At 38.9% G+C, this 26731-nt stretch overlaps 1 protein-coding gene across 1 annotated transcript in view; it reads left to right on the top strand.

The window, feature by feature from the left end:
- NCAPG2 (non-SMC condensin II complex subunit G2) overlaps positions 1 to 26731 on the top strand; it is a 47912-nt gene that overhangs the window by 6605 nt on the left and 14576 nt on the right. The window contains exons 6-22 of the mRNA XM_044425308.1: positions 1077 to 1191; positions 2004 to 2164; positions 2576 to 2710; positions 3375 to 3469; positions 4846 to 4915; positions 6626 to 6712; positions 8132 to 8227; positions 11346 to 11471; positions 11958 to 12137; positions 13471 to 13623; positions 16441 to 16663; positions 17279 to 17382; positions 19080 to 19253; positions 20821 to 20891; positions 21083 to 21236; positions 21369 to 21542; positions 22853 to 22969. Coding sequence (XP_044281243.1) covers positions 1077 to 1191; positions 2004 to 2164; positions 2576 to 2710; positions 3375 to 3469; positions 4846 to 4915; positions 6626 to 6712; positions 8132 to 8227; positions 11346 to 11471; positions 11958 to 12137; positions 13471 to 13623; positions 16441 to 16663; positions 17279 to 17382; positions 19080 to 19253; positions 20821 to 20891; positions 21083 to 21236; positions 21369 to 21542; positions 22853 to 22969 — 2235 coding nt within the window. The remainder of the gene's footprint in view (positions 1 to 1076; positions 1192 to 2003; positions 2165 to 2575; positions 2711 to 3374; positions 3470 to 4845; positions 4916 to 6625; positions 6713 to 8131; positions 8228 to 11345; positions 11472 to 11957; positions 12138 to 13470; positions 13624 to 16440; positions 16664 to 17278; positions 17383 to 19079; positions 19254 to 20820; positions 20892 to 21082; positions 21237 to 21368; positions 21543 to 22852; positions 22970 to 26731) is intronic.

Genomic DNA, 26731 nt, shown 5'->3' with positions numbered 1-26731 from the left:
TTATCAGTGGCCACATAATGCCATCAGTCCTCAGTAATTTCCCTATCCTTTTTTCAGGCAAATGTAATTGCCTAATTTATTCACTTTAGCTTCTCTGGTTCTCAGCTCATAATTCAATGAAGAATATTATTTGTTCCTGCTTTAAGTTCTTTTGCTGTACTTTGGTAGAACTAAAGATATACTTATTATCATTTAATACACTCTGGAAACGTTATATGTAATTGTATACTTTATTTGAGCATTAGTTAACAGCAGCTCATAAACTATTGGTGTGAAACATGTTTATAAGAAGATATGCAGAATCCCTGCAGGGAAAATATGTGATAGAAATCTTGTTTTTAAAAAGCAGGAAGATAAATATGGAAGATTCTGCCAAGTGGCTTTTAGAGAAAAACTTTGTGGGTGAGAGTTGTTTGAGCATGGAAACCACACATGTATTTAAAAACACCAGTATTAAAAACAACCAAAAATTAATATACTGGTATGTAAAAACAGCAAGCTCTTCCTTAAAAAGAAAATCCACAGTGCAAAAAAGGACTAAAAAAAATCTAAGGCACAGTCTGCCTAAATGACTCTCTTTATGGCTGCAATCTTATGCACATTTACTCAGGAGGGAATATAATAGAACTAAATAAGGCTTATTTCTGAGGAGTCTTGTATAAGACTACGTAGCAAGTCCTATTAATTTCAGTGGGAAAGTCAAGCACATATTCAGATCCTACTCAATGAAATAAATGGGATTTAAAAGTGCATAGCTCCGGCTACAGCTTGCTTCTACTGTGTGGAGAAGTCCTTATTCTTACAACAGTTTGGGGGCCTGGGCAATGGTACTGTATCATAACTGAAAATAGAACTGCTTTGTCAGAAATGTAGATTTGTACTAAATGTGTTTGGGTTGTGAGGTTGGGAAATGTATTGAAAATTCTTAAAGCAAAATTATTTACATCTTGGTTGCATTAAGCCAGTCATGAAGTTCTACTGAAAACTTATTTTCTAGACCCTCTACTTTTTAAAATATGGTCTAATTGCTGTAAGCAATTTACTTATTGTCCTTGTAAAATATACCTGTTTTTCAGGAACGAACTACCGCTATAATTCAGAGTGTGATAACTGTGGTTACTTCTTCCATACCTATAGCAGATGAAAATATAAACTTCAAAGCTCTTTTAGAGTGTGCACTGATATTAAATGGTATGTATTCTGTGTGGTACAGCATAATGAGATTAATTGATTTCTTAAATCTTTGCTGCATTTATTTTGTGCTAACCAGTTTTTGCCTGAGCAGTTAAATATTTAAGCAACAGGAATGCCACTTTTGATAATTTTGGCCCAGCCCAAATGTTATTAGCTTCTAGGCCCACCTTCTTCAGGTAAGGTCACAGGCAATCCCAGCCTTAACTCCTGACCAGCTGATATTCCTGACTAGTACAGCATCCAGGAGAACTCCCATACTAATGTGATTCTTTGCGGGGGGGAATACAACTGCAAACTTCAACCAAGAATGCTGAGTTTTCCCCATTCACAGTACCTTTGCTTATCTAAATTAAGTCTAAATTTAGCTTGCTCACCCTCATCCACCCAAAAACCATTTCCAGACATTCAGGTAAGAGTTCCACAGCCTCCCTGAGATGAATAGATGGAAATGCGGAAGAACTTGATGACATATACTGATGACATACATCTGAAGAAGGTTGGTGAAAGGATTGGAAGTATACAATCTGTATGCACAGTAGCTAACACTTTCATCTTTGCCATTTTGTGTGTATATCATATGATGTTATACCTGAATGGCTTCTTGCTATATACTTATCTAAAGATAACAGAAATGTAGTTAGGGAGGACTGGCAGGAAGCAGCTTTCCCAAAGATTGTTGTGTTATGTTGTTATGAGTCAGCAAAATAAAACTGCTTTAGGAATCTTAATGTGCCTGTAGAAATTTAACAGTCTTTTTGTTTGCAATATCTTATATTTGCAGGAAATAACTTTGCTCAATTTTTGTTTAGGCATTGTTTATGCATTACCAGACTCTGAAAAATCTCTTTTGAGAGCCATCCAGTGCCTCTGTGAACGGTGGTGGGAAAAGGGACTTGAAGGAAAAGAAGAGTTTGGAAAAACTGCTTTTGTTATGCTTCTGAAAAACAATCTTGAAAAGAAAACTATTGTGGTATGCATTATCTGTTTAAAAGTTTAAACAAGGTTATTTATACACTTTAATTTCTATATAAGCCAATTGATGCCATAAGCCTTAGTCATTATTTCATACATCACATGACTCAAAGAGATTTTACTGTTTTCTGAGAATGTATAAAGCTGTGTCAAAACAAGAGCTATTGAGTAGTATTGATTACACTGGCTGCAGCACTTTGAATGGTGTGTGGCAAGCAGTCTAGCCAACTGAAGGTATTTTAGTGTCAAGCTACAACAGAACAGCACCAAAAAACAAGATTATACTATGTGCCTGTGTATATGTTTATGAATAGCATATTCATAAAAAATTCTCTATTGCCTGGATTTCTCAGCATTATGCCCTTTACCTTATAATCCTAACAAAAATATAATTACACATCTCTTTTAGGGGGCAAATATAATCCATCTGTGGCGTCTTCACCGGGCTTTACTGTGTTTTGATTATGACCTAGAAGAGAGTAATGAAGTGAAAGATCTGTTACTTCAGTGCTTTATGAGTGTGAACCATATTAAAAAAGAAGAGGTAAGCCTACATTTTGCAGATATATTTTTCCTGCTTTTTAATTACTCACTGTCTATGGTTAAAGAACAACAACAGAAGTGAGTGTAGGAGCAAATAGCTAAATTGTGATTTCTTACAATTACTGTAAATTGGTGGGAGGTAGCTAGGTAGACTCAGCTCTCCTCTGCCAGATTCTTTGAAGAAAATGGTGAAGACTAATTTGGTTTGCCTGGTGAAGATTATGGTATTTGAACAATTAATGAGTCTACTGATTTTTTGGTTAATCCTTAGTATGTGCTGGTTTGTTTTTTTTTTTACAATTTGGATGCATGCTCTGCAATATAGTGCTACTGATGTTTATGCAGAAGTAAGTCCCATTGTTTGTTGATGCTTACTCCCAGGATGTATAGGATTGCAGCTGTAAACACAGGAATGCAAACTGTATGAACTCTATAGTGCTTAAATGAAAATTTTAAAAGGATATATGGGTACTTCTTGAACAATAGTACTTGTTTGTCTGAATTCTTTTACAGGTGACTGAAGCTGCGTTTTATAGCAAAACTATCCACATTTTGAAATCTGTTTGCACGTGTATGAACTAGATGTGCTACTGTTCATCTGTTTTGCTTTTGAGTGTTGTGTCATGTGCATTGCATTGTTTATATATCAGTTTGTTCTTTTACAGGGAAGAAGGTTCCTGAGTTTTCTTTTCACATGGAACGTAAACTTCATTAAAATGATACATGGGACTGTTAAAAATCAATTGCAGTGTTTTTCTAGGTATGTTTTACCTAAGGTGATTGCCACTGGGTGCATTTTCATGAAACACTAAGCCATAATTTTGGAGGTTCTGCCTTACCTTACATGAATACACATACTAGTGCATGCTGCCTGATTATGTCCCCAAGTCTCTCTCTAGCAGTGGAAACAGCTTTGAGAATCAGGAGTTCACCAGATGTTAAAAGCTCAGAGTTGCATCTGAACATAACTCCTGAATAGCTACTGTCAAGCAATTTAAGATTCTAAGCCAACTTCAGCCTTTGGATTGTAAGTCTCAGTTCAGATGTGATGCTAATCTTTTTTCTCCTGCTGAGTTCTGGCTAATAAAATGTTCCCCCCTCTGGCAGAGGGATGACTGTTAGGCAGCTTATAGCAGCAGGCTTGTGAGTGTTACATGAGGATTCTTTGGCATCCTGTCTTACTGTTCTGCATGCATGTGGCCACTGTGTGCATTTTGTGGATTTTGCTGTTTTTCTTAAGCTATTGTACTGTTCTATGCTTAGGCTCATCAACCCCCTACCCCAGTGCTGAGATACATAGATAGGTAGATAGTGTTGTGGTGGAATCACCCAATAACTACAGCATGTCATAACATAACATCTTTGTTTCAGGTGTACAGGCAGTCCCTGGGTTACAAACATCCAAGTTATGGACAAACCATGCTTACGAACAAACTGCCATAAAGCCTATTAAATTTGAAAAACTACTGTGGAAAGTTGTCATTACCATAGAGAAGAAGCAAAAGGGGGAGAAGGAGAGCCTCTGAAGCATCACCAAAGAGAGAGGGGGGAAGCAAATGGGAAAGAGGGAAGGCATTCAAAGCGTGCCCTCCTGCCCCACCCATCCAGAGAGGGAAATCTCACTAGCATTTCCTTGCTGCAAAGAGGAGGCATTAGTTATCTTGAGATAGTCATGGCTTTTCCACTTTCATGGTGGTTCTGCACACCAAACCCATGAATGTGGAGAGGCAGCTATATGTGATCTGACTTATATACAAATTTGACTTTAAGATAAGTTTCCATTTTCTCAAGAATGGAAGTCATTCATAACCTAGGGACAGCCTGTACATGAAATGGCTGTCTTCATTTTGCAGCAAGAAGGAGCTGACTCCTCCTGCGCACCTGGCTAATTACAATGACCAGCCTAGGACTAACTCTTAGCTACAGCCACTAAATTAAGTCTTCATGTTTATAGGTAATAGGCGGAGCAAGATGCCTAGTCTAAGCTAAACTGAGTCTTCTGAACTGCAAACTGCAAAACTGAATTTCAATCATTTGGGAGGCCTGAATGACTCTTACAGCTAAAGGAACATCTTTGGGATTCATCTTTGTGAATCTTTTTTCCAAGTATAACTGGCTCTTAATTTACTTACTCAGGTTCTTGATGACACACATTGCTGAAGTTTATTTCAGAGCTTGGAAGAAAGCATCTGGGGAGATACTAGAGGTATATGGTTTTAAAGTTATTACAGGTTTTTTTTTCCATTTTAAGATAGATTAAAATAAAATTGGTCTAGACACTTCCAGTCTTCATAGGCATATGCAAGTAAAGGCAGGAGAGTGAGGTGAAAGGCTTTGTTTACTAAAGATGTATGCAGAAAGACCAGTCCTAAATAAATACTGATACTGGCATATTAAAATTGCATGTGGATGTTCTGTATAAAAGCAATCAAATAACTTTTCTTTGAGGGGAAACAATTTTCAGGAGAACTGACACTGATTGTCTTGACAATTGATGGAAAGAAAAAATGACTTTGGGCATAGGCTTATGCAAGTTTAGATGGAAAAATTGTGTGCAGCTCCACACTTTCCTTGCTTGGTCATGCTGAGAGATATACGGCTTTTTCTTGTCTAAACATGCATAAGATTGTGCCCTTACACTCTGCTTGCATTGTATTTGGTCCTGGGCTGACCAAATTTAGCTGGAGTTACTTCTGCCAGTAACAGGATAGTGGGATGATTTTTTAGATGGTATGGATTTCAAAACTAACCTGTGCTATTCATTAGTTTCTTTTAAAGTACTTACATACTACTTTACTCAGTATTGTTCACGGTGGTTAGGAACAATTGCAATTAAATAATAACAATTAGATAATTATTGTGATCTACCCAGAGAGCTTTGGCTATTGAGCAGTATAAAATATAAACCTGATAAATAAAATACAAACAGCCCTTACAAACAGATTGGTCAAACAGTTGCAAACGTTTTAGTAAGATTTAGTTACGAATCAAATTCAGCCCACCTGAAGTCCGCCTCAGAAGGCCATTCTCCTGATCTTCCATGCACAGGCTGTTTGGTGGTTTCTAGTTTTCCCGTGATTCTTCCCCTATGCTGCAAGGTTGAAATGCCTCTCCTAAGGCTTACATAGGTACTGGCAGAAAGAGCTTGAACCTAAGATAATGGTTGCCCCCTCCTTTTTCCTCAGACCTAGCCCACACTTTTGGTTGCCCCCTCCTTTTTCCTCAGACCCAGCCCACCACTATAATGCGCCTCACAAAATCTTGTCTGAAATTAAATTCAGCCCTTGTGCTGCAAAAGGTGCTTAAAAAGCCACCCATGGCACCAAGAGCTGCTTAAAAGGGAAAGCTTTAGCAACCTAGCAGAAGTGCATCCAAGAGGAGGTATAATGACCCTTTTTTAGGAGAAAGTTTCAGAGCCTGGGCTCTCTGACTGAAAAGGTCCTCTCACTGGTCCCAGCTAGCACACTTCTAGAGACATTCAGGAACATGGGGCAGCCTTTCTTGAGGATCTTAGTGGGCATCTATCCTGGCCTCAAACTGTAAAGTGGACATACCTGATACTTCGATAAACTGCTGTGGGCTCCAGCACAAAGTGGCTGCCATAGAAGGTGTGGCTAATCACAAAGAAGAAGTAACTTGCCCAGACTACAAGGAGACAGTCTATTTGTCTCCTAACACATTAAACAACTCCTTTAAACTCACATTTTTCAGCATCATCAAAAATCTTGTTTGAGTGAGGGGCTCACTGGTACCAAGAGGCACCACAATGACTACAAATACTGTAAAGGATTTTGAAGGTTATCACGGCACTGTGATCTGGGCCTGGAAACCACAGGGAAAGCCTGAACAGTTGATTCAATAATGGAACCATATGCTTCCTGTATATTAACAGGAATATGTATTGTTCTTGTTTTAGGTTATTGAGCACAGCTGTATTCAGGATTTCATGCATCATGCAATTCATCTTCCCAGGAAGTCTCCACTGCACCCCAAAGTGCGAGAGGTGTGTCGATAATCATCTAAAGCAGTGATTTTTAGAATTCTTACTTCTGTGTTCCATATTGTCTTATCTTTGGAAAAATGCCAGCTGATCTTCTTTTATCTTTTGAACTTGGTTTCCAGTTTTGACTTAGAAGCATACTATGCTTTACTGTAACCCAGGGGCAAGGAACATTTTTCATCCCAAGGCTACACTTATGGAGAATCTTCTGGGGCCTGCAAGCAAGGGGTGGGGGTTAAAGATACAAATTTGGTGACTGCAGCTATCTTCACTTGTTCTTCCATACACTCAATATATCTAGTCAAATCTTTCTCTTTCTCCAGCTGCCTTCCTTTTGCAGTCCAGCTCACCCACCCCTAGTACAGCATTTTGGCTGTGAAAAAAGCCCTTCAGCCCACTGGAGGCATTTTAAAAGTTCAAAGAGACTTTCTCTCCCAAAAGCTGGTGCAGCACACAGGGAAGGAGCATTTCACCCTTCTGTTCCTAGGAAGAATGCCAATTGTACAGGGGGGGATCTACTTTGTGAGCCATTGTTACATTCCTGCTGTATGCTATCATTTGCCTGATTTGGGCATAATAACAAACTGGTTACCACAGTCCAAGAACTGAGAGAAATCAAAGCATCTTATGAGAAGAGGGAGCATACAAACCCAGGTCTTGTTCACAATAGCCAAATAATTGTTTGCACGTAACACTTGTGTAAGGCAACTATTACTGAGCTGACTAAATGGTATAAATGCACATTTGAAGGAAGACTGGAAATCAGATGTGTTTAGATAGCAATTTTTTGAAAAATTGCTTATATGGAAAAGGAAACGCTTCCAACTCTCCAGATCTTAGCCATGGTTAATGGGCAAATGTGTACTGGCTTAACTTAATTGGCCCCAGTTCAAACAGCTGTCTTTTGAGCACCAAAGTTTGTTTCGTGGCCCATGAGTTTTTTTTTTTTTTTTAAATCTACTTTGATAGTTGAGCCCTGGTTTTGAAGCAGTTGATATGGCATGTGGGGGGGCAGGGCGCATATATGTGTGTGTGTGTGTGTGTGTGTGTCATCCAATACAAAAGTCTTTCAACGGCTTACCAAAAAGGGTCACACCTTAAGAAGCCTGAAATCACCCAACTAGTTGTGTGGTTTTTTGGATCTCTTCCAGTTGCTCATGAAATTATTGCTATTTACATTCTTTTAAGTGTGCGAGTGAGAGCAAATGAATATTACGTGGATTTAAATACATGTTGTGGTCTGATACAGCTACAGCTCTTACTGTAAGGATTGCATAGAGGTAAGTATGTGGGCTTTCCTGCTTACATGGACATTAGGAATACTTGTTTTGTAAAAGCTCACAATTGGATAGAATGGTCTGTTTTTCAAAGGGTATATGAAATGACTTCTTGTATCATCTGTATTGATTTTTGTTTTGTCAGTTTCTAAGCTATTTCCATAAACAAAATAAATGTCGGCAAGGAGTTGAAGAAGTTCTCTACAGACTTTATCAACCCATTCTTTGGAGAGCTTTAAAGGTAATTCTCTAAAATGTTGCGTTTTTTGGAAGGTATTTTCATACCCAGACTATTTACGAAAATGAGGAAATACTGGAAACAGCCTCCTCTGGAGATGGTAGATGAAAAGAGAGGCCTTAGGTGCAGTGAACAGTATTCATCTCATAAGGGTGAATATATTCCTTACAAGTGGGGCCTGCAGCACAATGTTGCAGTACAGTGGTGGGGAGCATGTGGCCCTCAGGTGTTCTTGGTCACCAGTTACCCTCAGACCAGTCCAGCATAGCCAATGGTGAGGGATTTATTAATTATTATTATTTATTTAAAACTTTCATATACTGTCCACTACCAAATGGTCTTAGGACAGTCTTAGAATGATGGGTGTGGGTGTGCAATATATGTTCCATTTGCCACCACCTTTTGTTCACTACTAGAGGTGTGCACATGTATGTGTTTTTCTCCAGAGTTGTAAAAACTCTGGTACGTGAGGCCATTTATTTATGTATTTATTGCCCCTGGAAATTGTGCAGCTGTGTTCATGATTTATTTATTTATTTGTTTGTCAATCTTGTGCAAGTGTTATTGTGTAGTCTCACTTGGTCAATTTCCTTGTCTGTTTCAGCTAGGAGAGGGAGCAGGGAAGTGAAGGAGGTGACAGATTGAGAAGGCAAGACTGCATATAGGTTAATTTGTGGAAAATTGGCAGGGACCAATTGCCAAGTGTCAATTGAAAAGTGCCAGTAAAGTGGGGAAAGCAGCAAAAGAAAAAGCACCAAATGGCAGGAGAACAATATTTAACTTCTTGGTGCCCTCATCTTTTCAACATTTCTCTGGATTTCTAGCTACTTCAGAAAGAAGTTATAAATCCCTCTGCTTTGCTGTTCCTTTTCAGAGCACTTACTGCTGCAGTTAGTGTAGTTTCCTGACAATTCTAAACAAAAGCTCCACAGAAAATATACACAAATGTAATGACTGAGAAGTAAATGGAGGAGAAAATTATGGCAATTTAAGGGCTGGGAAGTAAATGGAGGGGAAGTTTGCACACCTGCAGTCATGGAGCAATTAAATGGTTGTCTTTTTGTGTGAGCCCAGTCAGTGTCAAGCCTTGCCTTGACCAAGGGCTGATGAGTGTGCCTCTGCCTTTCCCGATCATGTGCCCATGGCTGTGGAGTGGGTGGGTCCAGGCTCCCTATTTTTCTCCATGCCAGTTATGTGTGAGGCTAGATGGGGTGGTTCATGTGAAAGGAACATTTTATGGCCACATCCACAGGAAATTCATTTGCCTCATTCTGCTTACCTACCATCAATTAGCCATTACTTTTTTTATTCAGATAGGCCCTTAATTTGCCTGCTTGGGTTTTAGTATCTTACCCAATTATTATAGTTGTGTCTGAGCTGATGCTGTTGCCTTTTACTGTGTTTTAATTGTCTTGTATTATATATACAGTGTTTAAATGATGTATACTGGCCTTAATATTGTGCATTACTGTGGGAAGGTGTGATATAAATTTTCTTAAATACATACATGGACAAATGGTAGACAGAATAGCTCTCACTGTGGCAGGCTATGCTGCACTTACTGTGTAATTGCTGGCACTGTAGGTTGTGAATTGGAAGAATGACTTCTTAACAAGGGCAGAATGGACGGTATTAAGCATTTTTAAAAGGCTGTGCTGCTCCCTCCCCAACCCCACTTTTTTTTCTTTTTTCCCTGATGAAGAGCTTGCCCTACCTGATAATGTTTTTGTCTTAATAAATTTTATATTGTGCCTGTTATTGGCTCATTTTTCTTGCTGTTTTTTCTTGTCTGTGTGGCCTTGCTCTGATGTGGAGTCAGAGTGGGAGATAGGTTAATGGTTTGTGAGACTGACAGTTTTGTATTTTTCATTACCATTTAATTCTGCTGATGGTTTTGAGCACAGCTGAGAACGATGTTTAAAACTGGGATGGGCTATGTATGGTTACAGGAGGTGACCCTGCTTTTGAATTTGCTGTAGCAACAACACCCCTGCTCCAGTATTCCTGTAAAGAAGCAAGACACTCAGGGAGAGTATGGCTTGTTTGCAGGAAGGATTGTGTTCCTAGACGTCTCTTGTAAGCATGCTTGCAAATGACATCCACAGCAAATTCAGCAGAAATTCCAGAGGCCCTGAGAGTGGGTTCTGGGAGTGGGATGGGGGCATATAGCCCTGGAAATTACCCATCTCTGGGTAACATACATTGGGTGATCATGCTGTATTCCCCCTTTTAGTGGAAATCTATCAACATTGATTTTCCTTGATCCTTGCGACTTGTCATTGGCTGGCTTGATGTATACATGAGAGATGTACTTATAATGACTTTCTGAAATTGAAGTCTCTGAAATTATGAGATTATAAAGCGATTGCATTTGCAATTCTTTGCCTTTCTTTTTGCACAGTGAAATTTTGAATTGGTAGCCTGCTAATCTGTCTTGGCTGCTTAACATCTAGTCTTAAATTCTGGATGGTAAAACCCTTGTCCATGTTTAAATGATTTGATGCTTGTTCATAAAATACATTTTATTTAAGGCTGTGCCTTGGTTCTATAGTATAGTGAAATTGCAGAATATAACTTTAGGATCACCATTCACCTTTCTGAGGCTCTCAGCTTTCCTAGTCTTGTAAAACAAAGCAAGTTTCTTCCATTTTATAGCAGTGAAAATATAATCTGGACCATGCCAATTGAAATGTCAAGCAAAAGTGATGCTTGAATTCATACTTTCAGTAGGGGAGGACAGGGCTTCACAGGTTCTTGCCTATGAGTCATACAACCAAAATAAATCAAGCAGAAAAAATACAGAACAAGTTATGCAAAATGAGAAATATGCTTAATGTATACAGACTGTGGAAATCAGCTTTTCTGGGTGCAGATGACTGATTACCTTGATGTAGAATTTTAAAATAAATAAAGTCCTGGCTATGTGATATACAGAAACAGTTGGTGATGTGAAACAAAGGCTCTCTGTTACCAGACTTACAATGCGATCCTTAGGAGATGCGCATAGAAGTCAATTGCAGTGCATTCAGTGGTGCTTACTGCCAGGCAAGTACATGTAGAATTATGGCATTATTTTGTTATGTGGTGTTCCTCTGACCTCTTTTCCCCTTCTTTGTAATAGGCCAGAAACTCTGAAATTCGATCAAATGCAGCATTGCTATTTGTAGATGCATTTCCCATACTGAATCCATCCTTTAACAAAGAAGAAACAGATAATGAAATCCAAAGGCAATTTGATGAACTTTTTGTAAGTAATATCTTCCCTGTAGCATCCCCATCAAACTGGTTTGATTTAATAATGAATTCAGTAACTTCATATTCATAAAGCTGTCTAGAAAGTCATAATTCTGATAACATTGATTTGAATTGTCTGCGCAGCAATTCATCAGCAGCAGAATACTGAATGATGGTTACCTCCCCGCTCTCCAAATATTCAATTGTAACTTCATATTTCAAAACATGAATTGAATTTTATTTTTAATTTTATTTAAAAAGCTAAACTGATAATTAACATCTTAGAAGGACAAATAACTGTGCTGGTGATAATGATAAGTTTGATCCAAAATAAACTTCTAAGAAAGGCATGGAATAGTTAACTAAAAGTTGATGTTTCTAAAGATAGTTGAAGCACAAAGTCTTTTGTGTAAATTGTCAAAATGAATGTGAGCTCTACTTGGTTTTATCCAAGAGTTTCATATAAGGGTATTATTCATCATTATATTTTCTATTACAGTCTCTCTTAGAAGATCCACAACCTCTAGTCCGCTCAACAGGGGTGCTTGGTGTTAGTAAAATAGCTTTCAAATACTGGGAGATGATTCCTGCAGCTGTGCTTGCTGAACTTTTAAAAACTCTAATTGAAAATCTTGCATTTGATACAACTTCAGCTGATGTTCGGTGCTCTGTTTTTAAAGTAAGTGTCCTTGTGACTAACTAAAATGCCTTGTGTTTTAGAAGATTCTCTTTGCGCGGAGGGCTTTTTGTGTTGGATCCAACCCTTGCACAAGTGGACGTCTGCTCACATAACAAGACTTCAGGGCTTCCACAATGAGACCTCCTTGTCTCCCCTGCAGTCCCCCATGCATGTCTCGATTCTGTTCTGAAGCATTTTCAAGCGCTCCGGAACAGATTTGGGGCATCTGGAGAGGACCCTGAGACAAAAGGTGACATCCATTCTGCCAGTGCCTCCCTCTCACTGGCAAAACAACACAATAGGAATCATCCCATTATTTCCCATGTAAAATAACTTATTGAGATGTAACACTAAAGTACAATCTGCTGCAAGAAGGGCAAGCCTTCCATTAATAGTGAAGAAAAAGGGTAAAAGTTTCTGCTAGTTTGCTGTTGCACATACTACAAAATAGGGAGTCCACAAACCAAGGTTTGGGATCCTGCTTTGTTTTGGTAGGGTTCTGGGTGGATTGTTAATCATGGTAACAAACCACCTTTCCCTGTTCGTATGACAAGATAAGCCATATCCACCATGGCTCGAATGTTGACAATGGCAGCTGGAACACACTGCAAACCAACGTGGCTTATTCAAGTCATGCTGTCATTTGTGGAAAGCCAGTCACAACCTTCTTAGTTGTGGTACATTATTTATGGAATGCCCTCCACAAGAAGGTGTGCCTGACAATTATCATGTTATCTTTCCAGTGACTGCCAGAAAAAGGTCTTGCTTTCCTCCCAAGTGTTTGAGAATTTCACTTTTAGTTTTTATATATTCTATATTCCTCTCTTGTTTGTTTTGCATTGCATTTTATTCTTTTAGGTTTTATAATCTCTCCAGGGAACATCCATTATTAAGCAGATTAAAAATAAAATAAGATAAAATGTACCAGCAGAATGGCAGAATTTTATTTTATTCATTCATTCAAAATAAAATTCTGCCATTCTACTGGTACATTAACCAAATTGTGCTTTAGATTTAAATAAAAGTTTTCATAGGTATAGCAAGCTTTTTAACAATTTCTGCTCTGCACTTCTATAAATATATTTGCTGTCTTTGTTTCAGTTGAGTAATGCTCTCCTAGAAGGAATGATAATAGATAATTTTATAAGCAAAACACATACCACTTTACATTTAAATGGCATGTTTTTATAAAATGTGTTGCCCTGCTTTCTGTCATTTTTCTGAGCCAGTTCTCTGAGCTGCATGTATTTAGCAATTAGAAATAGTTCCAGTTCTGTATTTCCTGTTTTCTTGTGATAACCTTTTATTGGTGTTTTTGCTTTCTTTCTTCCAGTGTTTGCCTATAATTTTGGACAACGTACTAAGCCACCCATTACTGGAACAGCTTCTGCCAGCCCTGAAATACAATCTCCATGACAATTCAGAGAAAGTTAGAGTGGCTTTTGTAGATATGTTGCTGAAAATTAAGTCTGTCAAGGCTGCTAAGGTAGGATAAATTAGGTTTGCTAGGCTACAGACAAGATGCATAGAACTAGGCAATTTATTTTGGAAGATGTACATTCATCAATACTGCAACAATCTTAAAAGGAAAGGGGTGAAAGTAGCCCATTAACATTTCACTCCAAACTATTTACTACTGTTGCATTTTAAATGTAATCAGTGCCTGCAAACTTTAAGCATCTTCTTTTCCAGAGTTTTAAAGGAGTTATTCTGATAGTATGTCCAGCAGTCATTTAACAACTGAAAGATGGGATTTAATTATTTCTCTATTTTTGAATAATTAATAATTTTAGCTAATTATTTAAAATCAATGAAGTCTGCTTCAGAGTTGAGATACAAAATTATTTGGAAAAATAAACTGCTTCTTAAAAAAATGAAATGAACCCACTCTGCTGCATAAACAGAGTCCCTGCCTGAGCTGATGTCCATGCCGGGGCTGCCTTGTCTGGGGCAGTTCAGGACTTCATGGCTGTCATGACAACCATGGGGTTGTTTCAGCATTTCACTGGCCCAACACACGAGACGCATCATACTCTTGACCTGGTTTTTTCAACTAGGCAAGAGGATGGTGATCAGACAGTGAGGGATTGGACATCAGTACCTTTGTCATAGTCAGAGCACTTCCTCCTGAGATTTAGACTTCTTGCTGCTCTTTCCCTCGAGTGCAGGGATGGAGGATCTATTAGAATGGTCCGCCCCCAGAGTTCTGGTGGATCCAGTGGGTTTCCAAAGGGCTCTGTGGGTTTTTCTGGCTGATACAGTTGGCACTCCTGTTGAAGCCCAGGTTGCTCTGTAGAAGTTGGAAGTGGCCCAAGTGGTTATCAAGATCAAAGCTAAGTGCCCTCTCCCCATGTACAGAGCTTGCACAGCTCCATAGTGTACAGCAGAGCTGCAGGCAATGCAGCAACTAGGTAGATGGCGCAGGTGGAAGAAAACCCAGGCTGAATCTGACCAGACATGGGTAATTGTACTACCCCTAAAAGACAGAATGCGTTTGGTGGTGCTTCTGGACCGAGAATTGTCTCCTGGAGGATCAGGTGCAATCTATGGTCAGGAGTGCCTTCTATCCACTTTGGTTGCTATACCAACAACACCCCTATCTGTATGAGCAGATTCTAACACTGGTAATTCACACTCTGATAACCTTGCATTTAGACTACTGTAATGCACTTTATGTGGGGCTGCCCTTGAAAATGGTCCAGAGACTCCAGTTATCACAAAATAGGATAGCCTGCGTGCTGGCAGGTTTGGGTTGGTATGAACGGATAAGCCCTGTTCTCTGTTGATTAAATTAATGGATTTTATATTTGTTGTTATCTTGCTAATCATTGCCATGGCGTGATTTGGTTTTATCATGTATCTTATTGCTATTTCTTGTTGTTGTGGTAGCCTTGTAACTGACCTCTGTTATATTGTGATTGGTTGTGATTTTTAGTATATTGTATGTTTTATGTTTTTAGATTGTTGATTTGTAAACTGTTCTGAGAGTCAATCTGGCTAACTGAATGGGTTGTAAAAACCTTAAATAAATAAATGGAAAGTATTTGAGGACTAAACTGGGCATTGATTGGATAGTAGGTGTTTGGTATGCTTGCTGAATTTTTAGGAGGATATAGAAGGGAAAACAGAATTAAGGAAAAATTGATTCTATTTATATACACCAGAGACAGCCGATCAGGTCAAAGACATTATGGTGAATAAATATGATTTTTGTAACTATATTATATTTTGTAACTATATTTGCTGACTATATTATATTTAAGTGGTCCTTTATGGCAAAACTAATACAAAACTGAAACAAATTTGAGTTTGTCACTGGGATGAAGTGAGAGTGAGCATATTAACTTAACACAGCATGAGCAAGAACTTTTATTCCTTGCTGTTTATTTAACACCAATGGAGTACTAGGCATTGATACAGTAAATGTGCCATGCTGTCCACTTGTGGCTTATCTGTGAAAAACCTGAAAGTGGATTCAGGTTGGAGACAGACACTTAGACTTGATACATGTGATTACAAATTGGAAGAAGAAAAAGAAGCCAAAATCCTGAATGCAGGGAAGAATGGAGTCACATAAGATTAATCACAAATAATTAGAAACCAGAGAAAGCCTGGGTGAAGGAGAGCATTTTCAGGATGCATTTAAAACACGCCTTATATTCTTGCCTTCGAAACTGCAGTGGGGAGAGTGTTCCAGGAGGTGTGTACTGCCCATGAGATGATCCACCTTCAAGATATTTTGTGGCAACATAGCTTGCTCACTTTCCTCTTCACTCCACAAACAGCAGAATGTTGCAACAAAAGGTCTGGAAAGGAGGCCTTGGTGACACCCACCCTTCCCAATGCAGTTTGGGAGCCACAAAATGTGTTTTAAGCACCTCCTCAAAATAGGCTTTTTCATCCAGATCTTTCCTGGCTTCTAATTAATTAAGATTAATCATGCACTACTTATCTTAGTTTTCCCTTACATTACTTTTATTGGTGTTGTAGCTGAATTGTAATAGTATATTTTAAATGGGTTTTTAATACTTCTCTGACATGCAAATCGTAAGCATGTCACGAGTGGAGCTGGCTGGAGCAGGGGGTCAGACTCGATGGCCCAGGAGGCCCCTCCTGACTCACTCTGTTTCTATGTTTCTCTGTAAACTGTTTTGATTTTATTATACTAAGCAGTATATAAATAAGTGAGGTGAGGTTATGGTAGACAATGGAGGGAAATTCATGGATAACTATAAAACAAAACCATGGTAACTTCTTTCTCTCTCCTTTGTTTCTTTGTTTCCCCCTCATCTTTTGAAATGAGTTTTGGAAAATCTGTCCTATAGAGCATCTCTTAACTCGCCTTGAGATTGATTCACGACCTGTATCACGGCGCCTAGTAAATCTTCTGTTCAGCTCATTCTTACCTATCGATCAACCTGAAGAAGTATGGTGCGAGCGCTGTGTTACACTAATCCAAATGAATCCAGCTGCTGCTAGGAAGTTCTATCAGTATGCCTATGAGTACACTAGCCCAACCAACATAGGTAAAGTTCTGGAAAGGGTTACGCATGTTGTCGGCTTGGGTGTGGATAAACAATCTATTATTTAAAAATGTATTGGGTGGCTTAACTGTAAATGCTTATCCATTGGTTTCTGCTTCTAGAAAATGCTACACCAAATTGAAAATGCTAGGAATGAAGAGGGAAAGACATCAGCATATGGAACTGTATTCCTGACTTGCATAATGCATGCATGTATATGGGATAGTATCTACTTGGCCTGCTTATTTTTTAAATGCAGATCCTACTTAACTTTTCCCCGGTGCATAGCCATTGAGTGACGCAGCCACATTTAAATATTTTATTTTACAGTATGCACACATGAACATGCTCAAGACCATTTGCAAATCAATAAAAATTGCTAACAAGAAAATGGTGAATACAATACTAAGCTCTAAGCAGAGCATGCTTTATCATTAAACAATTTTAATGCTCATATTTTGTTTAAATTGAAAACTTCAAATGATTTTTTTTAATAAAGCAAAAGTTGGGTTGATCATTCTACCCTCCCCTACTTTCTTAATTGTTCTTTCTTAATTCTTAAATTGTTCTTGTTCTGAATAATCTTTTGTAATTATACACTTTGTTCTTTCATTTCAGCTAAATTGATGCTTACCATCCAGAGCTGTTTGAATGCTTGTATCCAACAGGGATTAAAGGCAGCCAACAGCGATGATGAAGACAGCGAGAAAGAAAATATCAGGGTAAGAGTATAACAGTAACCTTGTAATATGAAAATGTTAATTCATTTCATGGACTATGCATTGAACCTTCCTTCTGTGTTATTCTTTGGGACAAAAAAAAAGACATTTGCTCAATACTTTACCTGTTAAGAGTGTTTCTGGGCACTTTAGATACCTGCCCATTTCAAAGGGAATTTCTTGTTCTTAAATGAATAACACAAAACATAATCTAAGAATAAGGTAAATGAGGACCTGCTCATATGTATGGATTCTTCATAAAATACCTGCTCTCAATCTGTGGATGCTGGGTGGCAGTGCAGGGGTAGCCTAGACACATTACACTGGGGGCAAGCCAGCAATGTGGCTCCGCTTGTGTGTAGATGCCCAGTTTGCATGTAAGATTTGAATGTGGGCAAGCTTCGCAGGAGTATAAGCTGCAGCATGCTACTCTGTAAAAGTGCTTAATCCTGGTCCAGATGAGGTAATCTTTTACATGTTTTTTTCTGCGTGTGTGAGCTGAGGATCTTCTATGCCTGCTACTGTGCATAGGAATTCATGGATGTGATGAACATGCGATGTGTTGTTGTTGTTAGTCGCGAAGTTGTGTCCGACCCATCGCGACCCCATGGACAACATTCCTCCAGGCCTTCCTGTCCTTCGCCATCCCCCAGAGTCCACTTAAGCTCACACCAACTGCTTCAGTGACTCCATCCAGCCACCTCATCCTCTGCCATCCCCTTCTTCTTTTGCCATCTATTGTTCTCAGCATTAGGCTCTTCTCCAGGGAGCCCTTCCTTCTCCTAAGGTGACCAAAGTATTTGAGTTTCATTTTCAGTATCTGGCCTTCTAAAGAGCAGTCAGGGTTGATCTCCTCTAGGACTGACTGGTTTGATCACCTTGCGGTCCAAGGGACTCGCAGGAGTCTCCTGCAGCACCACAATTCAAAGGCCTCAATCCTTCGGTGCTCAGCCTTCCTTATGGTCCAGCTTTCACAGCCATACATTGCAACTGGGAAAACCACAGCCTTGACTATACACACTTTTGTTGGCAGGGTGATACCTCTGCTTTTTAGTATGCTTTCTAGATTTGCCATGTGTACAATTTAGCTAATTTACGCATCCCATTCCTTCCCCTTGCTTTGGGAAAGAAGGCATGCTGAATCGCAGTTACTCTTGTCTCATATGCTGTACACGGTACCCTGTCAATACGCTAGTATCAAGGTTTGAACTAGCCTTAAACTCTGGCAGTACCTTAAAGGGTAACCCTTTACTTCTGTAAGGTTGTTATATTGGCTTAGATGTTTTAGAAGGATGAATGTATTCTCTTCAAGTCCTCTTTGCAGTCATTTAGAAATCTCATGCCAAAAATGCCAGTTTGCATTGTTTTGCTGTGTCCCTGTTAGTTTCTGTGCACCCTTTTATGTTGCCACTGTCCTTCAGGTGTTACATTTGGAAACTGTAAAATCATATACTCTAGATGATTATAAAGGAAATGCAAGGGAAAACAAACCGAAATCTGCAACTAGGTAACTGATGCTCTCTTATACAATAGCAAACTTCTAAAATAGCTTTATTCCCAGAAATTAAAAGAACGGCTTTCAGGATATTAACATACTCATAAATTCAGAGGTGCTCCTTTGATTTTTTTTTTTAAAGCGTATAAGTTTAATTTGATACAAAATATTCAAGAGTACTAATCTTCAAATATTTGCATTTCAGGTGCCAAATAATGTTCTGTCGATTGATGACATACCTTCTATGGCAGGCTTACTTGAAATTATTGTAATTCTCTGGAGAAGCATTAGTAAAGCACTTGATTGGAACGAAGGAGCCAAAAATCATATCATCCGAAAGTTTGCTTCTGTGCTACCTGAATATTTAAAAGTATTTAAGGTAAATCTCATATAAAATACACTGAAGGCATAACCCTATGCATGTTCAGACAAAAAAGGGCATGCAATATCCAGCATGCTTTAGTCAGTATTGCTAGCTTAGGCATGCTGGGAGTTATAGGACTTTTTTCTGTCTCAACATGAATTGTGCCCTGAAAATACTTACAGCAGGTTTGATGTGGAGTTGTCTTTCTGTTCATGGAAGGGTCATACCTTAGTGAACCATTTCTCTAGGAAGCTTTACTCCATGGCCTGTGCCTCTAATCAGAATTAGAGAATTAAATAAGCAAAATATTAAAATAGAGAAGGAAAAGACTTGTGAGTTTAGGGAAAGGGCAAAATACAGTTGTAAAAATAATGAAAATGGATAGGGTTCTCTGAAATATAAATAATTCAGTTCACTTGATTAACAGCTGCATAGCCATGCTGTAAAGAAAGATAAAATGTCGACTATTTTTCACAATAAGGCTTATAATGTGTAGTGTTGGTCTTAGTCTAATAAGGGAGACTCCTTACTGTAACTTTAAGATATAAATGGTCTTTTGACATGTGTTCCTACATAGTTTTCACATAGAACATTTATGATTCATAGATCTAAATAAGCGGGACTTCTTTTTATTCAGATATGTTAAATTGTAAAAATACATAAAAATATCCAAACTCTGGGAAATGTTATGAGTTCTAGGATGTTATCTGTCTAAACATGCATAGAATAGTGCCTGTGAGGAATTATCTGACTGAACATATGTGGATTGCATAAAAGATCCAATAGTACTGTAAGTTTGTATTTGTAGCACCATATAGACAGCCCAAATGGATGGGTAAGGCATTGTACAAGAACTACTGCTACTAATAAGAAACAGATTAGTAGTTGCTGACCAGTTTTCATGAGCTGAGGTTTCTCCTTCGAGCATTCAAAAGCTTGAGAGCGTTTTCCTTACTCAGCATTCTTTATTGACCCAAAAGCACAGGTCACCCAGAATGAATCTTTGAGCATGCACAGAGGGTTTGTTGAATCCAATCTAGTAATCACCTCCAGGAACTCTCCTTATGAGTATGCATGGGCCCTATTCCTTTGGGAGGGGCCTTCTGAAAAAGAGCATGTTTCCTCTGCGCCACCGATCCTCAAATTGGCCTGCCTTCCTCTATGATGCTGCACCACGGGATGAAGAGCCAGGGATGCCTGGTCTCCCTCTGCAAAACACTCACTCTCACCCACTGGCTGTCCATCTTGGTTATTCCTATGAACTGCCTGCCCACCTGAGGAGTCTGGCCTTGAGGATAAGCAGGTCCTCTTCTCTTATCTCAGTGTCTTGGCATGGCCCATCCTCCCCTATTCCCCTTTGATCTGCTTTGCATTCCAATTTTTCTGAAACCCAGCCAGCAGTCCTTGAGAATGAGTACCCAAAGCAGCCATCCTCTTTCTCAGTACCAATTCTTGACCATACGCTTTTAGATCTTACGTTATACTATTAGTAAACAGCAGTTTACTATCAAAGGTGTGCCACTTAAAGTGTCTAGTATTCTTTCTGTTTAATAAAGAATTTATAAACTTTTTTTATACCTAGGATGACCGTTGTATATCTCCAATAATTATCCTGGCGTCTTTCATGTCACCTGCTGCTATTCCTGCATTCAGGTATCCTTAGTTCTTGATTAAAAGGTTGAAACAGTGAATGAGAACTTTTTCCTTTCTTAATTTTGTTCTATACAGGTTCTTCTGTTAAACAAATCAGTTATTTCCTTTCATATGGATATCAAGAACCTTTATAGATTTTTAATGTTTTTTATATGCTTAAATGGCTTACATTTTTTGCCATTTGTTTCTAGTTGTGGTGTGATCTCCAAATTAAAGAATCTGGAAAATGGTGCCTCAAAAAACAAATACTCCACCCTGCTTGACTGTCTGTGTCGCTGGGGGAAAGTGGGACATCTTCTTGAATTAATCTGTGATTGGATATCTCCTGAGCTGAATAAGAGAGAGGTGTGTTAAAGAAAATCTGATTTCAAATTGGTTGTTTATTCAGCTTTTGCAGTTAATATGTTTTGTTTGACATTTTGAAGTGATCAATTACTAATCCTTAAAAATAAAGGGACTCTCTTCTCCTGTTCTTAGAGTAATGGGGCTGCTGAACGGCGAGTACATATCCAAGAAACACATGAGCCAAAACCAGAATTGGCACTTGATTATATAGAGTACTTACTGACTCATTACATGAATCGGGATTGTCTTCTTTCACTCCCCAAAGAGAAATTGAATCAGCTTTTGAAAGTTCTTGAAGCTGCAAAGGTGAATTTTCAATTTTTTCATAATATCACATGACAATCTAAATTAATTTTAATAATTCTGAGGCTTTTTCAGAAAATGCAGCTAACTACCTCTTCTGTGACCTTCCTCCATATCACAATTACTCAAAAAACACGCAAAGCTACTTATTCAAATGAATGTAGCAAACACTTCATAGGGTGCCTAAATGCTTAGTTTTACAGTCAGTTATTGTGGTCCAGTCTCAAGTGGAAACTGTTATCTCTGTGCAAAGTGTGTAAATGGAAATACATGTGAATTTAGATGATGGCACCTGATAATACAGGTCCGTGATCCCCATGGATTTGCAATGATCGTACATACTGCATGGCTCTGATCCAAAGTCCTTAATTTGCAACAACCAGATGGATTGTGGAGATTATTTAATACTGGAGTGATCATTACAACAAGCTCAATCACAGTCGGATCTATATTTCCTCTGTGTACTTAGCCTCTTATTGTGGATGCTCTGCAATAAAATTGAACTGACTGGACATGGTAATGCCTGTTAATTTACAGGTCTGTGGTGTTAACAAGCTGTTTTTCTGCCAAAAAAATGCAATTGGTATGCTAAATACTGGCCAAGAGCCCTAGATGTGATAATTGGAAAGCTATTCTGTCCTTGAAGTTGGAGCCAGTTTGCCTGTGATGGCCATCCTTCATATTGTACTGACTAATGCTCTCCTAAACATTTTAGGGGAAAAGACTGGAGTTTGGGTATATTGAAGCAAGAAGCTTCAATATTAAGAAGGGATAGAAGAGCTTTGTATGAAAGTAGAACATTACATTGAATGCAGGCCACAGTGTTTCCGTGGGTCAAGTTCAGATACCATAACTCAGGTGATTTAAAAAAGAGAAACAGGAGTGAATGAGCATCTGGCTCCCAGCTTACGTCATGGCCCCATCGGTAGCTGGGCACAACTAAATGAACTTGGAATGCCATGTCTTTGGGTTGTTTTCTGTGATGCTGGAATATAGAACTTTGTCTTGCTGGAAGAGGAACAACCTGGAATGGTTACAGATCAAATTGTAATTGGGCCCCTCCCAGCAACCCAGAGTTATGTGTTCAGATAACATGTAAAAAAAAAAATCACACAGTATTGCAGTCTGTGAACAAAATACTTGAGGTACATCAACATTGTTTAGCTTAACTCTGACTTGTGGGTAGGAAGAATACATTATGTCTGAAGTGAGGGGGGAGAAATGTGTGCTGACCCCCCCCGCATCCTATCTCTGGAGGTATACAACTATAAAAATCAGATTTTTATTTCCTAAATGTAATTCTGAAATTTCAGGATGTTCTAGACTTGTATATCGGAGAAACAGATACAGGGTCTCCTGGCATTTACCAAGCAACTGCACTGAGAGCCTTCAGTTTGTATTGCAGATTAAATATACATCTTCAGTACAAGGTACTGTAACTTCTTTTTAAAAACTGTGTTAATCTATAACTGATATACAGCATAATAATCTTTGGGACCAAAAAAATTCAGTGAATCAAGTCCCTCCAAGAGAACATTTGAATCCCTGCAGCCATATATTCAGGGAAGCTTCTATTCACAGAAAATAAACCAAGTTTCAAGAAAGCAGTCATTCTTACTAAGTCCTTGAAGCAGTCTGCTGTGATGTGTCAAATGCTCTGCCAGAGCTATTTGTCAGATCTTCATTAACCAGTCTTGTAAAGTGAAACCTGCAGTCAGCTTCCAATGTTGAGCAGTTCCTGGATGCTAGATGTTAGACTGCTAACAAAGAATTTAATAGGTTTTAGACTGTTTTTCTTCCAATCTTATCATAGTTGGATAGTAGAGCAAGTAATAGGTCAGGGCTGATGGGCTGAGAAATAATATTATTCCAAAAATCCTGGACCGGTACAGAGAAATTCTGGGACATTCCCACCACATATGCATCTAAGAGTCCATGGTGTTGCAACCACACCAGCAGTTAGGAGACATAGGGATGCAAGCAGGATAATCTAAGTGGGGTGTAATAGCACCTATGAACCACTTTTTTTGTATTTTTTTCTGAGCCTAGATGAAATAATATAAAGAATGAAATGTGAGCACAGAGCTTTCCAGCTTACATCAGATGCTGAGGACACCAAATCTGCCTTCCCAAACAGATTTTAAGCCATTCCGGTCCCCAGTGATGGTACAAAACATTATAGAATGCAGTGTTGATAGCATCCCCTTCCCTAGCTTCTCTGAGTAAACACAGAATTCTTCAAATCCCATCAGGGGATCTGAGAGGCCTTCATTTTGGTAACCATATTCCTGGAAAGGGACACAGTCTGAAATTTTTGTAGCCAAGGAGGACATTCTATCTATCTATCTATCTATCTATCTATCTATCTATCTATCTATCTAAAACATTTCTATGCCGCCCCCATCACAACAAAGCCTCAGGATAGCTTACAGCAAGAACCAAATTATACAATAAAAATATTAAAACCCGGTGCATCTCGGCTTAAAAATAATTTTAAAATCCTACAAATGACCAATAAATTAACACTTAAAATAAATTTTAAATAAAAAGGTCTTAGCCTGGCACCGAAAAACAAATAACGATGGCGCCAGGCGGACCTCTCTGGGGAGCGCATTCTACAGGATATCATAAAAGTCCCTCTCTTTGGGTGGCTGCCCTCCTGCCTCCAAGATTTGAGTTCTCTACATACATTTAGATTCCAAACTGCATACTGTTTATATTTATCACTATGACAACAGCCTGGGTACTAGAGAACTGGTGACAATGGGAGGGGAGCCAATTTCTTAACCCACATAGAGCAAGCCAGCATAAAAGGTTTTAAAAATGGGTTATTTAGCTTTGCAAACTTTATATAATGGGTGGAAAGAAACAGACGACATCTTAATGAAAGAGACTGAGTCTCCATCTCTGTCCATGGGATTTTAACCTCACAGTGAATTACCTGCAGTAATTGTCTCAATTGCACTGCATGATAATAGTCTCAGATTGGAAAATACTAAACACTCATTATATAACCCTGTATAACTATTAGTTCTACTTAATCTGCTCTGTTTGCCTGTGTGGGTGAAAGTTCCTAAAATTCTCTGCCAGTTTTGAATATACAATTGAAGTAAGCATATTGGAAGTGTTTGAAATAAAAACAAGAATTTAATAAGACTTGACATACTCATATTTAAGGCTGGCATTCTCCCCATCAAAGCAAACTTTAATTTACACCAGAATAATAACTTAGATCATATTTCTTGAGTCAAAGGGGAATAAGCTGCTTATGGAGCTGCTTTATATTGTTATAAATACCCCTAACTACCTTAAAACAGTGGTTTTAAACCTTTCTACAGCTTGGGACTGGTGAAAACCGGAAACCCACCTCAGGGACCTTTGAGGCAGAAACAAAAAGCACCATACACATAATACAATATTCTGTGTATTAGGTCCCAAACACAATACTAAAAAAATGAAAATTCTCCAAAACAACCAGAGCAACAAAAATTCCAACTAAAGAATAAAATGCTGAAATCGGTGTGGCATGGCTCCCAGCTGCTTTCCACTGAGCTGTCTCCCTCCCCTCCCCACTGGCACCAGCACACCCCCCACAAGTGTGATGCCAACTGAGAAAGGGGTGGTAGAGCACAGCCAGCCTCTGCACTGGTCCATGGCAAGCAGCTGCAGCCACCCCATGGACCTGCAGGAAATCTGGCGGGCCTGCACTGGTCCATGGACTGGTGGTTGAGAACCACCGCCTTAAAACATCCGGGGTGCAGTTGCAAACCCACCCTAGATTTCGACAATAAGATGTAACATTACAAAGATAGCATTTTGTACTTTAGGACAGCCACTTGGTGAAATGCTGCAAGAATGGCTTTGGGATGCTTGTTACTTGGATTCTGCAACATAGCCATGATATCTTCTGAAAGAGACTTAAAAGATGAGTTTTACCTTCAACATTCACTCCCTGAAGGTTAGAATTAGCTCTTAAAATGTTGGCAAAAATTTCCATCGTTATTACAAAAAGTAGGGATGAAAATGGATAGTCCTGCTAGTCCCTCATTTTAAGGGGAAAAGGTGAGGGTCCATGCGGATGCAGAGCTAATCGGCAAAAGCTGCAAAAAATTCTCCATAAAGTCTAATTTAATCATGCATTACTTAAGGGACCTCCATTCCACTTTATCAAAAGTGCTAAAAGCATCCAGTGAAAGGAGAGTGCTAGACAGCTGCTTATTAATACAGTGGAGAATAATAGTCAGGATCTCATTGACAGCGTGGCCAGCCATCTACCTGGGATAAACTTTGCCTAGTCTAAGTTTGTTTGTTCAAGGTTATACCTCCCCTTTCTAAAGAACTCAGAGTGGCTTATACTTCCTCCTGTTCTCAATCTTATCCCCACAACAGCAACCATGTCAGGCTGGGCTGGGTCAAAGTCACCCAGATGGCTCCATGGCTGAGTGTGGACTAGAACACAGATCTCCTGGGTCCCAGTCCTGCATTCTGAATCACTGTACTGCACTGGTTTTCAGTATATCTCAAGTTAATATACTCAGGATTAAACTAGTTAGTCCTACAAGCCATAAAAGCGGACAAGAATTTCACATCCTGGTTTAGGAGGGTGGTATCAGCTAGTATGATCTCAGAGCTACAGGTTACTTTCCTGGCTGAAGAGGTATCACCAGTTGTTATTATTTCCAGGAATCTAAGTCACTTTCCTGCTTTTAGAATACCATTGAGTGGTGCCTGAAGTTGTAGCAGAGGCTTTATAACCCCTCCCCCCATATTGCATGCCATTGATTCCTGCTGTTTGTGTTTTTAAGATGTTTTGAAATACATTCTGAATGTCCATGGTTGATAATGCCTTATTTAATATTTCTTTGTGAACTTCATCCAGAGATGTAAGTATTCCTTTGGTCAAAAGGGTGTTAATTTTCAAAATAGCAGAGATATTAAATATACATCTTCAGTTCATGTGTCATGCCAGGTACCCTTGGAGAGCAATACATGACAAAAGGAGGGGCTTGCCCGCCAGATTGTCTCAGATGTTTGGGATCTTTAACACATGGCCAGAGAGAACAAACCCCTGTTTTGTATCCACTCAGACACACACAACACTTAGAAAGGAAAGAAAAGGAAAGTTTATTCAGCAGAAAATACAGCAGGCACAAGCTTTTAACTCAATGTTATTTAGGCAGTCAATATTCCTG

The sequence above is a fragment of the Varanus komodoensis genome, unplaced genomic scaffold (assembly GCF_004798865.1).
Source record: "Varanus komodoensis strain SLA01 unplaced genomic scaffold, ASM479886v1 scaffold15, whole genome shotgun sequence".
NCBI lineage: Eukaryota > Metazoa > Chordata > Lepidosauria > Squamata > Varanidae > Varanus > Varanus komodoensis.
The sequence above is the reverse complement of the archived record's forward strand: the minus strand, read 5'-3'. Positions and strand labels throughout refer to the sequence as shown.